This window comes from Salvia splendens, chromosome 15 (assembly GCF_004379255.2).
Source record: "Salvia splendens isolate huo1 chromosome 15, SspV2, whole genome shotgun sequence".
In the NCBI taxonomy this organism is placed as follows: domain Eukaryota; kingdom Viridiplantae; phylum Streptophyta; class Magnoliopsida; order Lamiales; family Lamiaceae; genus Salvia; species Salvia splendens.
The window spans coordinates 11,189,366-11,208,224 of NC_056046.1; the positions used below are offsets into that span (position 1 = coordinate 11,189,366).

General features: G+C 39.8%; 1 protein-coding gene across 1 annotated transcript; it reads left to right on the plus strand.

The window, feature by feature from the left end:
• The first annotated feature begins 13,949 nt into the window (after window positions 1-13,949).
• On the plus strand, window positions 13,950-18,820 carry LOC121769066 (microtubule-associated protein 70-2-like). Its single transcript, XM_042165739.1, has 11 exons — window positions 13,950-14,504; window positions 14,747-14,832; window positions 15,530-15,595; window positions 15,693-15,863; window positions 15,954-16,124; window positions 16,204-16,359; window positions 16,463-16,609; window positions 16,735-16,806; window positions 16,890-17,420; window positions 17,498-17,685; window positions 18,324-18,820. Exons 1-11 carry the CDS (start codon window positions 14,255-14,257, stop codon window positions 18,361-18,363), a joined length of 1,878 nt encoding a protein of 625 aa, XP_042021673.1. The 5' UTR covers window positions 13,950-14,254; the 3' UTR covers window positions 18,364-18,820.
• The last annotated feature ends 39 nt before the right edge of the window (window positions 18,821-18,859 follow it).

Below are 18,859 nucleotides of genomic sequence, written 5' to 3' on the forward strand. Positions count from 1 at the left end.
AAGTAGTGCATAATCAATACTGTATGCTCAATGCTATATCAATAATGATTAAGAAATAACAATCACCGAGACCTCGTCTTTCAGTAAATAGCAAGAAAGACTTATCTCAACTGTTAGATCCTTCAGTGCTATACCACACCGGTGTCGTTTATTTCCTAAGGTAAGGAAACATGCGGACTGACACTGCAACCTTTCATGATAGGTAGTCAAAGCCTATCTAGGTTGTGAAATTCTATTTCTCCTTCTGTGAACATCGTTCACGACCAGTCTACTATGCAGAAGAATTGGACTTATTTGCTTCTTATACATTTAAATGTTTGAGAAACATCTTATAAATGCACAAGCAAACACCAATGCGATAAAATTACTTCTTCTCGCCTTGGGTTAAAAGTGGATTGTAGAATATATTGTATACAAGCAATTCTATCCGTGCAATATGCTCGAAATATGTTTTTCAGTATACCAATCCTAACACAAAAGAAACTAGAAATACTCTGATACCTCAACAAATTTATAGAATTGGATAAGCGCCTAGTCTCCGCTTCACTAACGTCGAGTGTTTCGGCATATCCACAGAGTCTGGAGATGGTATCAACGGCCAGAATAGTCGAATTCAGAAACAAAAATCGGCGAAGAAGGCTCTTCGGGTTGGGCAGCGGTTGTTCCTTATTCCGAGCGAGTTTGTTGTTTCGCTTCAAAGTGTCGAATGCTTGAGCGATAGGAGCGCCCTCGTCGATTTCCATGGCTCGCCTTCTTCAATGGAGCCAAAATTCTGAATTTAAAGCGGAGGTTTTGGAGTCGATATGTGATGCAGACCAAACATACATTCGACCCTCCTTTAAGGGTCAACGTCCTCGTTGGTCAGGAGGACGTTGGTCACGGCACCAAGAACCCACTCCGAGTTCTCGTTGGTCACAGCCACGACGGCGGATTCTTTTGCCCGGCCACCACTCCATGGGTCACCACTCCGAGTCGGCCCCAAACGTACTCGTTGGTCACAACGAGTTCGTTGCCCGGCCACTAGCATGTTAGCAGAGAGGGCTCGTCTATATAGCCCACATCAATTCTCACAACCAATTAAAATTGAGTCCATAACAATATGTCTATTAATCTTATTCTTCATTTCTTTTCATAGAAATTTTTTAGGTGAGAGCAACTCCTAATAGCAGATGTAAATTAAAATACTATAGTATTAGTATATTTATTTCTAAGAACGCAAAATTCAATGAAATGATATTTGAGAAGGTAATATAATTTTTGTTAATTGTAAAGAGGTCTACTCATTCATTTTCATATAAAAATAAATAAGATAATTATTTATATTTTTGAATTTATCTTCTTCCATTGTATGCCTACTAAACAAAATCTCCATAAATTTATTTCTTTAGTTCATAGTATTATGTGTAACGCCCTCATTCCTAGAGAACGGAAAACGCTGATAATCCCTTAATCATGTATACTATTTTTATTTCAGTAAAAGAAAGAAAAAAAGATTTGATCATTCTATAATAGTGAATAAAATGTCCATTAATTTAGCTTAGTTCCTGTACGACTTTACAAATACTCCCTCTGTCCACGAATAAGAGTCTCATTTTTCTATTTAGTTTGTCGGTTAATAGGAGTCCCGGTTCACTTTTACCATAAATGGTAATAAGGTCTCACCTTCATTTCACTCACATTTCACTTAAAACTAATACTCTCTCCATCTCACGTTACTTGAGGCGTTTCTTTTCGTCACAGGATATAAGAAGTTGTATTTAGTGAGTTAAATAAAGTAGAAAAGAGAGTAAAGTAAGAGAGATGAGAGATGATGAAGTAAAAGAAAGAATAAAGTAAGTGTGATTAGATGTTTCATTTTTAACCAAAAAAGAGAAATGACTCAAGTAATTTGGAACAACCCAAAATGGAATACGACTCAAGTAACTTGAGACGGATGAAGTACTATATACAAGTGAGACTCATATTCCACTAACTTTCTACCACCCACTTTTCTTAACATATCTTAAAACTCATGCCGCCCATAAAAGGGACTCCTAATGGCGGACGGAGAGAGTAACGTTTCTTCAAAATCATTTCATCTACAACAACATTCGTATATTATGGAGTACCAAAAGATGCATGGGTATAAAAAATATAATTCGTCCACTACGTTGATCAAGAGTAAAGATCTTGCACAGTTGGGCCACTGCCCGCAAAAGATGATCGTAAACAATTAAACAATTCAAAAATATAATGGCATCAAAGTTTTCTTTCAAAACAATTCATTTTTATCCAAACATACCAAAATGGTCTATTAGTGCGGAGGTCGTGGACCACGTTGACTGCTGCCTCGTTACTGGCTCCTTGACCTGAAAAATAGTAAAAATTGGGATGTCAGTATGCAAGCACACTCTATGGAAATACACTGCAAGTAGTAATAACAATTGTGTAATGAATCATAACAAAACAAACTATTTCAACTTATTTGATATCCATGTGAGACTAGTCTCGGTCCCTCGAGGGCTATAAACTCATATGATCCCTTGTGGATTGGACCCCTCGTGGGCCACATAAGCTCATATGAATGACGCACGACATAACAATGATTATAACCATGTAACAATTATGCTTATAGATAAAGTAATCTCCATCTCGAATGCTGCAATCCAAAATAATCTCTCATGATTGGTTCGGTTGTCCGTCCTCAAACCTTGGAAGCACCACTTCTAGCAATACTATTTAAATTTAATTTATAAACTACCGAACTTAAACTTTAAGCATGTCTTTCTAACTTTAGAACATCTAAAACATAAAATATTACTCCCTATGTCCCACAATAATTGTCACTATTTGCCATTTTGATCCGTCCCACAATAATTGTCGCACTTCATTTTTACCATAAATGGTAAGTATGTCTCACATTCCACTAACCCACTTCACTAACATTTTATTATAAAACCAATATAAAAAAGTGGGTCTCACATTCCACTAACTTTTCCAACTAACTTTTCTTTACATTTCTTAAAACTCGTGCCCACAATAAGAGTGACAATATTGTAGGACGAGGGAGTAAAACACTCAAACAAAATAGACACAAGCTTTAACATCTATATAATTTAACCAATTTCATTAACTCGTAACAAACTAGTCACGAATAGCAAGCAATACTCAATCAAAGCATATTCGACACAAACATTTTGACAATCATTTATCAGTATAAAATAAATAAGTAACTTGACTGAAATAAAAGATATGAAAAATAAATAATGATAACTAATTAAAATAAAAGATATATTGAATCAAATAAAATCTAGAAAAGTATATTCGGCGAAATTTGCTAAAACAGGATACTTATTAATACTATGCTTAGTGATTGATGTTTTAACAAGTTTGTGTTAGGCCCATCATAGATAATTGTCATAACATAGCTATTGCTCTAATTTATGTCTTTAACTAACAGGGAAAATATTACTGTGCTAAATTATCTAAGGATGATTTACGCATAAATGGGATGAATCTCCAGTTTAAGTGAAAGTTTTCTCCTTTTAGGTTGTACGGAAAATTGTAGTGTGTTTTATCTATTACTACATTCCTAGCTAGGTGTTTGGTTGGTATGTTAAACTTTCTTATTAGGATGACATTATCTAACATCACACGAAATGATGTCATTTAGGGGGTGTTAGGTTGGCAAGATTAAATCTCATGATTAAATATGTATCATGTTTGATTCATAAAATTGAACTCTTCAACTTAATCCTAGATGGATAGTCTCATGATAATTAGTCATAGCCCCCCTCCAACTAAAATAATCCCACAATTTAATCCTAAATGGATAGTCTCATGATATTAATCATGGCAACCGAACGCCCCTTATAGGTAGTAAAATGAGTCTGCATTATATTAATCTCATTTGTTGAGTTGGGATCTATAGTAATTAGTAGAATGAGTAGAGTTGTAAGGAAGATAGAAGAGAGCACAATAAATAAGATTATTTAAATTAACACAATTCGTTAAAAGTTAATATATCGATAGACAAATAATACGTGGTACAATATCTGTCAAATATTAAGACACAAACTCTTGTAATGTACTCGCAATGTACACGGTCATTAATTATCAATAATTATGTGAATTTGTAAATTAATTACGATGACTAAGTTTTATTTAAGGTAAAAATAAGTGCTAATAAGAATGATTAATTAATTCTTCTTTTTTTTGGCATGCACAACCTAGAGAGGGCATGAGAGAGGCTCTCAAATATTAATGGTTAATAAATTGTACACCTTAATAATCGAATATCCATTTCCGATACTGAGCTAAAATGGGAACTAACTAAAAACTTGGAAAACGTTAACCTTCAGTAACAATTACTAAATTGAGAATTTATATTAACCTTTTCTAGTAGAACATTGATTACATGAACGAAATAATTACAATCTAAATTAAACATTAGAAATAAGTATAAATTATAATCATGTAATTACCTTTGATAAATTATGTCTTAAAAATGATATGAAATTAAACATCTATCAACTGAAATTGACAGTGGAAAATAAACAAATTGGAAAATGAAAAGTTATTATTATTAATTGGTAATAGTCTTTACTTCAATCAAAATGCTAGGAATTGGAGTCATATTGTGTGCCTGCTGTGGCATGTGTGTGAGAGTAGTGTCAATTGTAATTAGAAAATAATTTCAATTACATCTTTCCAAAAATAAATTAAATTCATTTCCTGTTTCTTCGCCAAATGAAGATGACAAGACCAAGAGGTTCAAGACCAATAAGAGCATGTAGAAAAAACATGTAACATGTGGGAAATTAGAAAGGTCTCAAAACCTTTCCTTTCCTAAGTCTTTTGGCTTTTCAACGTCCATGTGTTTATGAGGTGCCTTAAACCCGAGACCTCTCGTGTGGCCACTCCTAGCCTATAAATAGGCTTGTTTTGAGAGATGGAAGACACACAACACAATCTACAATCATTCTCTCTTCTCTCATAGCTCAAGCACTCTAGTTCGCATCTTAGGAGCATTGCATTGCTCGGTTCTCGCCTCCAATTCAAGTTCGCCGGAGCCTACGAGTTTGAGGTGCTTCAACTCGATAGGAGGAAAGTCGTTTCATCTTTGGGGACATTATGCCAATCCGTGAGCACTAGCCGGGGCGTATTTCGTCTTGCGGAGAGAGGGTCACCTCGACTCGACTTAAGAAGACTATAGTTTGCATCTCTTTACTTTCGTTGTAATTTATATTATTATATTTACCTTCCAGTTTTGTTCTTTTGTAATAGCAAGAGTTTTCCCGTGTAAAGGCTACAATATTTCCAACAATCGCAAGACGAAATATTGTACTCTTGCTGAATCATGTCGACCGATGCTGGAGGAAACATGAAAGTCAAAGCTGGAATAAAGCAACGAACGGTCGCAATGTCGATGCGCTATGGAGTGGTTAATTCCTTGAGATCTATTCTCTTGAGAATGATGTTTATCGTTTGTCATTTGACAAGCAAGACCAATTTAGATTTGGTAGTAGTAATTGGGATGCATGGGTTGATGAATATGTCAATGCACATTTGGTTCAATATAATTGTGTACTTATTGTTGGAAACAATACTGTACAAATTATTTGAACGTGTTGTTATAAACAACAAAGATCACGAGGTGATCGCAGTGGTCTCCGACGTGGACCATGGTAATAATCCAAATGAATGGTTTGTTGATACGGGTGCCACATGTCATGTGTGCTCCGAGAGAAGCGTTTTTTCTACTTACAAATCTGTTGGAGGTAGAAAAGTACGTATGGGAAACCAAGCCTCTTCCGAGGTGGTTGGTGTGGGTAATGTGTTCCTAAAATTAGGATCCGGAAAGGTTCTTACCCTCAAGGATGTGCTGCATGTCCCAGACATCCGAAATAATTTGGTGTCAGGCTCACTTCTAGTAAATCATGGATTTTCACTAGAATTTGAGTGTGAAAAGGTTATATTGACCAAGTATGAAAAGTTCATAGGTGAAGGTCACCTAGTGAATGGGCTTTTTGAGCTGAATGTTACGGTCATTCACCGTGGAAAAGGATTAAGAAATAAGGAAGATGACACATCCTCTTATTTGCTTGAGTGCTCTGATTTACGGCATAAAAGATTGGGACATGTAAATCTAAATGCTATAAAAAGATTAGTAAATCTTAATTTACTAAAAGTAGATAAGTTTAACTCACAAGAAAAATGTGAAGTCTGTGTTGAAGCAAAAATGACCAAGCTACCGTTTCGCTCGGTAGAACGGAGCACAAAACCTCTAGAGTTAATCCATACAGACGTATGTGATTTAAAATTTGTGCAAACTAGAGGTGGTAAAAAGTACTTCATCACATTTATAGATGATTGCACAAGGTATTGTTACCTTTACTTATTAAGAAGTAAAGATGAGGCAATTGAAGCGTTTAAAGACTTCAAAAATGAAGTCGAAAATCAACTTAATTGTCGTGTTGCAATAGGCCCTAAAACAGTCGATTGCATCTTTATTGGCCATGCACTTAATAGTAGTGCCTATCGTTTCCTAGTCCATAGGTCAGCTGTGCCTGGCGTGGCTGAAGGAACAACGATTGAGTCAAGGAATGCTATATTCTTTGAGAATGTATACCCTTGCAAGAGGCAAGAGGATCGTTCTAGTGAAAGAATGATTGATGAATCCACTAGTTCTAATCCTCCAAAAAGGACGAGGTCAAGTCCTGAGGATGTTGAACCAAGACGTGGTAAAAGAGTTAAAGTTGCTAAAACATTTGGTCCTGACTTCATAACTTTTATGTTTGATGACGAACCAAAGTCATTGGCAGAAGCTCTGTCTGGCCCAGACGCGGCGTGGTGGCAAGAAGCTATCAACAGTGAAATTGAATCCATCATGAGAAATAACACTTGGGTGTTAGTAGATTTGCCTGAAGGCTGTAAGCCTTTAGGGTGCAAGTGGATTCTGAAAAGGAAATATAAGCCCGATGGTACTATAGATAAGTACAAAGCTCGCCTAGTTGTCCAAGGCTTTAAGCAGAAAGAAGGGCATGACTTTTTTGATACCTATTCGCCTGTTACGAGAATCACTTCCATTCGGGTGCTTCTTGCGATTGCTGCTTTGCAGAATCTTGAGATTCACCAAATGGATGTGAAAACTGCGTTTCTGAATGGTGATCTGGAAGAAGAAATATATATGGAACAACCCGAAGGGTTTGTTGTGCCTGGGCAAGAGCGTAAAGTATGCAAACTGGTAAAGTCATTATATGGGTTGAAGCAAGCACCATTGCAATGGCATTTGAAATTTGACAACGTGATGTTGGCAAATGGATTCACTATCAATGAGTGCGATAAGTGTGTTTACATTAAGAACACAGATAACGGTTTAGTTATTGTGTGTCTGTATGTTGATGATATGTTGATAATGGGCAGCAATAGTGCCATTATTAACGAGACAAAAAACATGTTGAAAAGAAATTTCGATATGAAAGATATGGGTCTAGCTGATGTGATTCTTGGAATCAAAATATTGAGGACTAATGAGGGAATTGCCTTAACGCAATCTCATTATGTTGAGAAAATGCTTAAGAAATTCAACTCGTTTGATTGTAAGCCAGCAAAGACTCCTTTGGAGCTCAATGTCCATCTAAGCAAGAATATGGGTGATTCCGTTGCTCAAGAAGAGTATGCAAAGGTCATAGGAAGTTTGATGTGTATCACAAACTGTACTCGACCTGATCTTGCTTGTCCTGTAAACATGTTGAGCCGATTTACGAGCAACCCAAGCAAGGAACATTGGAAAGCTCTGTGTAGAGTTTTGAGATACTTGAAGTATACTATTAACTTTGGGTTGCATTACACAAGATATTCCCAAGTACTTGAAGGGTACTGTGACGCAAATTGGATCTCTGATTCAAAAGACTCATTTTCGACAAGTGGGTATGTGTTCACTGTGGGGGGTGGTGTTGTCTCGTGGAAATCAACGAAACAGACGTGTATTGCTCGTTCCACCATGGAATCTGAGTTTATCGCTTTGGATAAAGCAGGGGAAGAAGCCGAGTGGCTTAGAAACTTCCTAGAAGATATTCCATGTTGGAAGAAGCCAGTGCCCGCAGTATTGATACACTGTGATAGCAAAGCAGCTATAGGTAGAGCACAAAGTGGCTTTTATAATGGTAAGTCTCGACATATTCGTCGACGACATAATACCGTAAGGCAGTTGATCACAAGTGGCATTATCTCAGTTGACTATGTAAAGTCAGTGGATAACTTAGCGGATCCGTTAACAAAAGGTTTAAACCGTGATCAAATGCATAAATTGCTAAAAGGAATGGGACTGAAAACCACATCTTAAAAGATGAGTATAGTGGTAACCCAACCATACGATTGGAGATCCCATGGGATTGGTTCAATGGGAAAACGAAGCTATACAAATCTAGCTGTAACACTTAGAAGATTTTAATCTTCGCCCATTCTTTAGAAAGCTTTGAGTGTTGTAACCTGCAGGTGGTAAGAGGTTAAGTCTTTTGACTTTTAATGATTCTTGAAATCTCAAGGAGATGCAGTATGGCAGGATACTCATGAAAGAATCACCTATATAAGTGAGAAGTGAGGCCGCTTCGTGAGAGTAAGTCACTTATGAATTCCAAAGAGGTGTTCCACGGCCGAAACGGACACAAACGTGAGAACTGATGGAGTTGAGACTATATTGTGTTGATACTATTGACTAGGCATACACTAAGGAGGAATAGTTCAAGGCATCGCGTCCACTAGCCCGCCGGTATGTCCGATAGTATTGACTATGGAAGGTTCAAAACCACAAGTTACCTCTCCAAATACAGTATTGTTTCTCGAGAACTGAGCAAAGAGTCTGCATACATGCATTTGTGTCTGGTGTTGGTTTGAGCTTGCAGCGCTCTAACCAATGTGGGGGATTGTAGAAAAAACATGTAACATGTGGGAAATTAGAAAGGTCTCAAAACCTTTCCTTTCCTAAGTCTTTTGGCTTTTCAACGTCCATGTGTTTATGAGGTGCCTTAAACCCGAGACCTCTCGTGTGGCCACTCCTAGCCTATAAATAGGTGGAGTCTTGAGAGTTGAGAACACAACACAATCTACAATCATTCTCTCTTCTCTCATAGCTCAAGCACTCTAGTTCGCATCTTAGGAGCATTGCATTGCTCGGTTCTCGCCTCCAATTCAAGTTCGCCGGAGCCTACGAGTTTGAGGTGCTTCAACTCGATAGGAGGAAAGTCGTTTCATCTTTGGGGACATTACGCCAATCCGTGAGCACTAGCCGGGGCGTATTTCGTCTTGCGGAGAGAGGGTCACCTCGACTCGACTTAAGAAGACTATAGTTTGCATCTCTTTACTTTCGTTGTAATTTATATTATTATATTTACCTTCCAGTTTTGTTCTTTTGTAATAGCAAGAGTTTTCCCGTGTAAAGGCTACAATATTTCCAACAGAGCATCTGTAACGCGTCTCGTTGCTGTCTCTATCTCGTCTCGGAGAGATGAGACGACAGCGAGACGACGTTGCAGGGATACGTCTCGGTCTCGGTCTCGTCTCGGCGGGTGTCTCGTCCCGGAGGGACGGCTGGCGCGACAGCTCGCCATGCGCCAGCGCCACGTGGTGCGCACTGGCGCTAGGCGTGACGCCCACTCGCCGGCCCACGAGTGGGCGTCGTCACGCTGACGCAATAAATTATTTTTTAAAAAAGGGTTTTAATTAAAAATAAATAAATAAATTAAACGGTAATGTTACCGCTTTTTTACCATTTTCAACGGTAATTTTTTATTTATTTTTTCTTTTTTTACTCTATAAATACTCATCTTTCATCCTCATTATACACACAAACACATATCTATTATTCTCAAATCATCTCTCTTTCCTCTCCAATTTTCATCTCAAAATGTCCGGCGACGGAAACGATGGCGGCTTCGGCGGATATGACTTGAACACGTTTGGCGACTGGGGGGCATGTACAATGTCTTGGGTGCTGCCGGTTCCAGTTCGTCGACGTCGGGCACCCAAGGCGTACCAACTACCCTATTTTGATGTGGATGCATACTCTCGTCCCTCCGCCCCGAGGTATGGGCAATCTCAGGGATTATCCCAAATTATGGAGGATTTCTGGATGACCCAAATCCGGAAGGAGGATGAGGCGGTGGAAGCTCCAGGGCTCGCGCATTCGACGCCGTGGAGGAAGAGGAGGAGGCGGCCGAGGAGGAGGGGGATATAGGTCGTCATCTATACAACCGCAAGGACACGATGACTTTGTTCAACGCTTGGGTCAGCATTTCGTATGATCCTATCGTCGGAAATCAACAAACCCGCAAGTGTTTTTGGGAAAAGGTCACCGACGCCAACAACGAGAACAAGCCGTCTCGGTCCTGCCGCCGCACCATGAAGATGCTCCGCAGTCATTTTGACCGAGTCGACAGAGATGTAAAATTTTTTTTGCGGCATCTACAAGAATGAAGCGGCTCAATACCAAAGTGGAGCCAATGGAGCTGACATTATGAGAGCGGCTATGCGAGTCTTGTTTGACGACAACGGCAAAGAATTCAAACATGTCGATGTTTGGGAGGCCGTCAAAGACGTTGAAAGATGGGCCGGCGGTGTCCAGTCCAGCACGGGCTCGAGCTCGAAATGCATGAAGCACACGGCAGGTGGTCAATACTCGTCTAGTGAGGGCGGGTCAGGCAACACCTCACAAGAGGTTGAGGGCATGACCACCGATGTAGGGGGCTCCTCTCGTGGGCATCGTCGGCCGCTAGGGACCAAGGCGGCGAAGACGGCTAGAGGGAGGAGGGGCTGAGGCGAATCAAGCCAGGCGGGCTCGGGCTCGGTCTCGGGCTCGAACACCCTATTGTCCATGTACTTGACTGCCACGATGACTGACACTTCCCGCATGACGCCTCCCCAATATCAAGCCCATCTTGCCGGAGTTGAGTATATGGCAAAATAAATTGGTATTCCGCCTCCAGGTAGCTTGAGTGCACCGCCACCGCCTTCGGGGGATGATTCGCCGGCGGAGTAGTTCTACTCAATTTCTATAAAATTGTATTTTAAATTATGTAATTTTTATTTTTTTAGGATTTTAATTATAGGCTTTTTTTATTTTTTGAATTTTAAGTTGTAATTTTATTTTATTTAATGAAGTGTGTTTTTATTAATTGAATTTGTTGAAATAAAAATAAAAAATGAAATTGAATGAATAGTTAAGGGATGAGATGGTTAAGAGATGATTAAGAGATGTAGGGTTGCAGGTGTTGTCTCTTAGTTAAGAGATGAGATGAAAAGTACAGTGAGGTCCATGAATAGTGAAGAGATGAAACAGTTAAGAAACGGATAAGAGACAGCGTTGCGGATGACCTAATATTTGTGAATGTCTCGACGAAATAATTCTTGCACTTGTTTTTGTTTTAATTTGTGTTAAGGTTGAAAGAATACAATATTTACAAGACACATCACATGTGCTTTATTAACTAGTGGAGTAACAAACAACACCAACAATAATGTCCAAACTCTTGCATTTGAAAAAAAAAAAGAATTATTTGATTGCATTAAACTGCATTCTTATTTTGTAATCGTAAAAATAATTTGCATCAATATTTGATTCCTTTTGTTTTGCAAGCGATGGATTTAGAACTTGGATTCTGTAGGATCTAAATGATGCAAAATTAATGAAATTAAACTGAGTTAAATGAAACCACCATAATCATCTGTATTACCTATCCGATTTAAGCTTCACATGCTACGTATTCATTGTACTACATCCATCCGCAACGCTGTGTCTTATCCGTCTCATCTATTAACTATTCATAGGTCCACTGTACTTTTCACTCGATCTCTTAACTAAGAGACAGAACCTGCAACCCTGCATCTATTATCCGTCTTTTAACCATCTCATCCCTTAACTATTCATTCAATTTCATTTTTTATTTTTATTTCCAACAAATTCAATTAATAAAAAACACTTCATTAAATAAAATAAAAATTACAACTTAAAATCCTAAAAAAATACATAATTAAATTGGTGGCATAATAAATAAAAAAGACATAATTTAAAATACAATTTTATATAAATTATAAAAACTACTCCGCCGGCGAATCATCCCCCGGAGGCGATGGAGCCGGAATACCAAGTTGTCCCGCCAGATACACAATGCCGACATGATGGACTTGAAATTGGGCAGGCGTCATGCTGGAAGTGTCCGACATCGTGACAGTGAATTACAAGGACATTAAGGATGAGGGCGGCCCTTGGGTGCCCGACTGGCTTGATTCGCCTCGGCCCCTCCTCCCTCTAGTTGCCTTCGCCGCCTTGGTCCCTTGCGGCCGATGGCGCCCACGGGAGGACCCCCTGCATCGTCCACAATGCCCTCAACCTCCTGCGAGGCAACCTCTTGTGCGGCGCTACCTAAACCACCCCCACTAGATGAGTATTGGCCACCCGCCGTGCGCTTCGTGCGCTTCGAGGTCGAGCCCGTGCTGGACTGGACACCGCCGACCCACCTTGCCTCGTCTTTGACGACCTCCCAAACATCGACATGTTTGAATTCTTTGCCGGTGTCGTCGAAATAGACCAGCAAAGCCGATTTCAGAATGTCGGCTCTCGTGGCTCCGCTTTGGTAATGAGCCGCTTCAGTCTTGTAGTTGCCGCAGAATTTTTTGACCTCTTTGTCGACTCGGTCAAAGTGAGCCCAGAGCATCTTCAATGTGCGGCGGCGGGACCCATTCGGCTTATCTCGTTGTAGGCCTCAGTGACCTTTTCCGAGAAGCACTTCCGGATTTGTTGATTCCCGACGATGAGATCATACGAGACGCTGATCCGGGCGTTGTACACAGCCATCGTGTCCTTGCGGCTGTACGGATGACGGCCTACATCCTCATCCTCTTCGGCCTCGAATGCCTTGGAGCTTCCGCCGCCTCGTCCTCCTTCTGGAGTGGGTTCATCCGGATAATCCTCCCTAATTTGGGATAATCCCTGCGAATACCTCAGGGCGGAGGGACGAGCATATGCATCTACATCAAAATGGGGTGGTTGGTACCCCGCCGGCGTCAACAGCCTTGGGTGCCCGGCGTCGACGAACCGGAACCCAACCACCCAATACATTGTACATGCCCCCCAGTCGCCAAACGCGTTGATGTCAAACCCGTCGGAGCCGCCCTCGTTTCTGTCGCCGGACATTTTGTGATGAAAATTAGAGAGGTTAGATGAAAATTGGAGGGGAAATGGAGATGATTTGGTAAGAATAGATGTGTGTTTATGTGTGTAATGGAGATGAAATATGAGTATTTATAGAGTAAAAAAATAAAAAATAATTAAAAAAAACGGTCATAAATGGTAATATTACCGTTTGATTTTTTTATCAAATTTGATTTTTTTAAAAAAAATAATTTATTGCGTCAGCGTGACGAAGCCCACTCGCGGGCCGGCAAGTGGGTGTCATGCGTGGCGCCAGCGCGCGCGCGTGGCGAGCTGGCTCGCCATTCGTCTCGGCGGGATGGTGACGAGACGGGACGCTGCAACGCTTCTCGCGCGGGTCTCGTCTCAGAGGGACGAGATAAGAGACACCCGCGAGATGCGTTGCGGGTGCTCTAAACCACCAATTTTACTATTGAAGGTTTTGTTTATAGTAGATGCGATGGATTTATTAGAAAAAAGGCATTAATTGAGATTTTTATTTGTATGTTGTCATTTAATAATTGTAATGAAAATGCTTTAATTTAATTTTAATTAACACTCATCCTCCTCTCCCTTTCTTACACGCACACAGAGACAGCAACAGAGAGTGATTTCGTCTAATCAATTATTTCTATGACAACTCTACCCAGGTCTTTCCTCGGACTTTCTTCTCAATACGTGGCGTTTGCTGAGGGTTTATTAGTCATTTTGTGGTCGAGCGTTTTCTTTTTCTTTTTCTTTTCTTGGATTATTTCTTCACTAAATTACACACAAACACACACAAGAAAGGAGTTTCAGAGCGCCGAGAGAGTTGTAATGTTCTCTTTTCCATTTTTCTAGAGAGAGAAACAAAATCGCGTCAATTTGAACTCAAACCACCACTCTCTAAAAAAAACTCTATCATCTTCACTCAAATTATACCCCCACTGCAGCCTGCACTGTTTTTAAACTCATCTCACCCAAATCTCTCTCTCTCTCTCTACCGATACCCGCTCGAATATTTGTATCTATACACAGGCATTGCGATAATTAATACGGAAGTCTTCGGAAATTTGATGCGCGGTGCAAAAAGGAAATAGATCAGTGATGGAGGAGGTTTCCGGCGAGGGAAGTGCGGGCTTTACGGTGGAGCGGATACCCGGAGAGGTCAGCGGCAATGCGCAGGCTTCGACGCCGCTAACCGTGTCGGCGTCGTTCAAGGAGGGAAGCAGCAAGGGTTCGTCGCGGCGGAGGGCGTCGGTGCGGCCGAGCCTCGACGCGGATGAATTTATAAATCTGCTCCATGGTTCGGATCCGGTGAAGTTGGAGCTCAATCGACTGGAGAACGAAGTCAGAGGTGAGTCTCTTCCGCTGGATCCACTAGATTATCGCTCTGATTCGGTGCCGCTATGATGCGCCATTTATTTAGGGCATTGTAAATTTGGAAATAATTGTGTTTAATTGCAAGCTCCGAACAAAATCATATCCTAGTTTAGTTATCCATTTTATGTTTATTTTAATTTTTAATCGACCACTATGCTATGCTTTAATAACTTATGAATGAAAATGGAAACTTTAGCGAGAGTTGCTGTTTTGCAGATAAGGATAGGGAGTTGGGGGAAGCTCATTCCCAGATCAAGGCGTTAAAGCTGTCTGAGAGACTTCGTGAAAAAGCTGTTGAAGAGGTTTCTTTTGCTCTCACTTTAAATTTGTTTTCGTGGATATGTCTTCTTCATTGCAGTTGAGTTTCATACCTGGAAACTGACGCCTAATCTATCTTTTGTGCTAAGTGGAAATGGGGTGATTTCGGGAGGGTCTTGGGATGAGTTTAGTGATATCTATGTACATCAATCCAATTTTAATATTTTTCATGATGTAATACTTGATGATACTGTGATTCCCTGATTGTTGTGGGTAATGTGACTCGATTCACTATTCTTGAAATGCTTGCTGTTAGATTTCTTTGACTTTCCTTATAAGAATACAAGTGTTGGAAGAGTATTCTTTTCTTGCCCTAAAACGAGGGAGATAGTGTTGTTTTTAGAACTAATATTCTCATAAGTCTGTTTCTAAGTTGCCAAGTTTTAAAAACTTTGGAAGAAGGATATGGGGTTATTATTATCCTTTTTGGGTTTTACAACATATGCAAACCCATATCTATTCAATAGATGATGTATTTCAATCTTCATATGACTAAATATTCTTCCATTTTCAGAAGAACTCCCTATTGAAATAATTTGGTTTGAGCCATTCATCTGAACTGAACTAATCCTTTCATGTTCATTTTCTTCCCTTACATTCTCCCTTTTTTTTCTGTCCCAGCAAGTACCTAGACGAACTTGAATCATGTCTGAAATCTGACTTTTGTTTGTTTACCTGTAGCTAACTGACGAATTAGGAAAGGTGGATGAGAAGCTCAAATTAACAGAATCGATTTTGCAAAGCAAGGTACTCACTCTAGATTTTCTTTTTCCCACTTTTCTTCTTTTCTGCCTGTTTATATTATTTTGACAATGTTCTTTCTTTAATTAACAATCATGGGCAGAATCTTGAAATCAAAAGAATTAATGATGAAAAGAAGGCTTCGATGGCGGCTCAATTTGCTGCAGAAGCCACTCTTCGGAGAGTTCATGCAGCCCAAAAGGATGATGACATGCCTCCTATTGAAGCAATCTTGGCTCCATTGGAGGCTGAGCTCAAGCTTGCACGGCAGGAGGTCTGTGCCTTTTATGCTTCTGCTCTTGTAGTTGAAGAGGTACACTCATTTAAGGGTATTACTGAAATAACCTTGCCTTGTTCCTTTTAGATCTCAAAGCTGCAGGATGATAACAAAGCACTGGACCGTCTTACCAAGTCAAAAGAGGCTGCTCTACTAGAAGCAGAGAGAACTGTACAGGTAGCACTGGCAAAAGCTTCCATGGTTGATGACCTCCAAAACAAGAACCAAGAATTGATGAAGCAGATAGAAATTTGCCAGGTTTTAGATATTCTTATTTGTCATTCTGAAGCACCATTTATCTTCTTCATATAATAAAAAATCATATATGTTTTACCAGGAAGAAAATAAGATACTGGACAAAATGCATCGGCAGAAGGTTGCTGAGGTTGAAAAACTTACCCAAACTGTACGCGAACTTGAAGAGGCTGTGCTTGCTGGCGGCGCAGCTGCCAATGCTGTACGTGACTACCAACGGAAGGTTCAGGAGATGAATGTAATGTTCTGTACACACCAACCCCAATTAAACCATCACTACTTATACAAAACTATTCCATTATTTCTTTCCATAAGTGAGTAAAATACTAATTTTGTTTCAGGAAGAAAGAAAAACGCTTGACCGGGAGCTAGCTCGTGCCAAGGTAACGGCTAATAGGGTAGCGACCGTGGTAGCCAATGAATGGAAAGATGCTAATGACAAAGTAATGCCTGTCAAACAATGGCTAGAAGAAAGAAGGTTTTTGCAGGTATTTTTGCATCCTTGTTTGCCTGTCATTGTGTTTTGTATGCTATATTGCTATAGTGAAAGTAGTAGTGTTGCACTAGTCAAATCTTTGAGAAATTTCTCATAATATCTTTCTTTGTCTTCAAGGGGGAGATGCAACAACTTAAGGACAAGTTAGCTATCACTGAGAGGGCAGCAAAATCCGAAGCCCAGCTGAAAGTAAATGGCTTATTTTTATCATTATTAAAATCGGAATTTTAACTAAAATAGAATGAATCTAAAATTTATTTATCTCTCACCAGGAAAAGTATCAGTTACGTTTGAAAGTTCTTGAAGAGACTTTGAGATCGCCAAACACTGCAACACGTGGTTCATCGGATGGAAGAAGCCCAAGCAATGGTCCTTCAAGACGCCAGTCGCTGGGTGGAGCTGATAACATTTCAAAATTGACTTCCAATGGCTTCTTACCTAAGAGATCACCATCCTTCCAGTCAAGATCTTCTGGAAGCAGTTCAGTATTGAAACATGCAAAAGGGACATCAAAGTCCTTTGATGGTGGTTCAAGATCTTTGGACAGGTCCAAAGTTCTCTTAAATGGACTAGGACCAAACTTTAAACAAAGTCAGTCGTGTGATGGAACTAAAGAAACTGAGACACAAAGTAGTGCATGGAAAGCAACTCAAGTGGAAAAACCTAGTGACATACAAGTTACAGAGAAAGAAGATAGTGTGCCGGGGTTGTTATATGATATGTTACAAAAAGAGGTGATTTCATTGAGGAAAGCTTGCCACGAAAAGGATCAAGGCCTTAAAGACAAGGATGATGCAATTGAGGTTCATTTCTTTCCTTTTCACAGTCATTGGTTGCTATTGTCGTAATGCTAAAGGTTTACGGTTGCTTCCACAATCAGATGTTAGCAAAGAAGGTAGAAACTTTGACTAAAGCAATGGAAGTGGAGGCCAAAAAGATGAGAAGGGAGGTGGCTGCTATGGAGAAGGAAGTGGCTGCAATGCGGGTGGACAAGGAACATGAAAATAAGTCAAAAAGATTGGGGAATTCGAAGAGTTCAATGAACAGCTCTCAGATGCTTCCTGGGAGGTATTTTCTGCTATAGTAGTTCTCGACAAGGGTTAATTAGTTACTTGGGTGCAATATTTACACAATCTATTGATACTAGGGGTGTCTTTCTCACGTTCTCCACTTCTCCTTAGTAAACTGGTATTGTCACATGATATATCCTGATTTTCTGATTTTGTCCCATCGATGAATTTACATGATTTCACCTCACTAAGTATGCCAATGTTAGATACAGTCTGTTTGTCGACTTCTTGTGTTGAATCATGATACTGGCTAACTATTGTTTGTTGTAGCAACTAATGTTTTTCAAGTTTGTCTCAAATTAAGATTTACTTCATGGAAACCATGCCTTAGATTCTGCTCAGTGTGTGGCTTTGGGTATTTACTAATTGTTGCGTTTAACACATTAAAGCTGCTTGTAGTCTTCTTTGGCTGATGTGGTTTGGATAAATATCGATGGGGATTCATTACTTAATTTTTCTATGGAATCCTTTAATCATCTTATTTGAAGTGTATGAACTGGTCATGATTCTGAGAGATCCATATGCTGCTCTTTGCATCATGTTTTGTTACTTCCCCTTCCAATATTCATGAGAGCCCCCTTTCTGTTTCCGTCGTGTGTCTTTATTTGAGATCAATTAACACATTATCATCTGCAGGACTGTATCAAGAAGTGGGCTGACACGCAGTACACAATAGCGGATAATCCATTCACAGCATTGAGGGATTTGGTTGTTTGGTCCTTCTCATTTTCTAATTTTACCCTTTCACTGTTTGTATAATTGTAACAAGCATGCCAATGGCTCTTTGGTCGTGGGAAGAGAAGAAAATGATGCAATGATGATGAGGTTTAGTGGAAAAAACTGTGGGTGTGCTTCTGACTTAGACTACTACTATGTCCCTCGTCTGCGTAGGGATCAGCAAGGAACACGAAGGCATCAAAGTGGAGCTAACTTTTTGGCTGATGATATATTTGAGTGGCAGTTTAATATGTTGTATAGGTAGCTTGTTGGCTTATGGGTTGCCATATTGTCGTCCTCTCTATTATTTGCAGTCTATTTTGAATCTGCAGTTTAGTGTGATTGGTATTTGTCGAGGTTTGTCGATATTCTTGTTATCCGATAAAATATCTTGATGTTCTTTTTTTGGATCTGAATTCTAGCTCTAATTTATTTGTTGTGTGTCTGCTGATTTG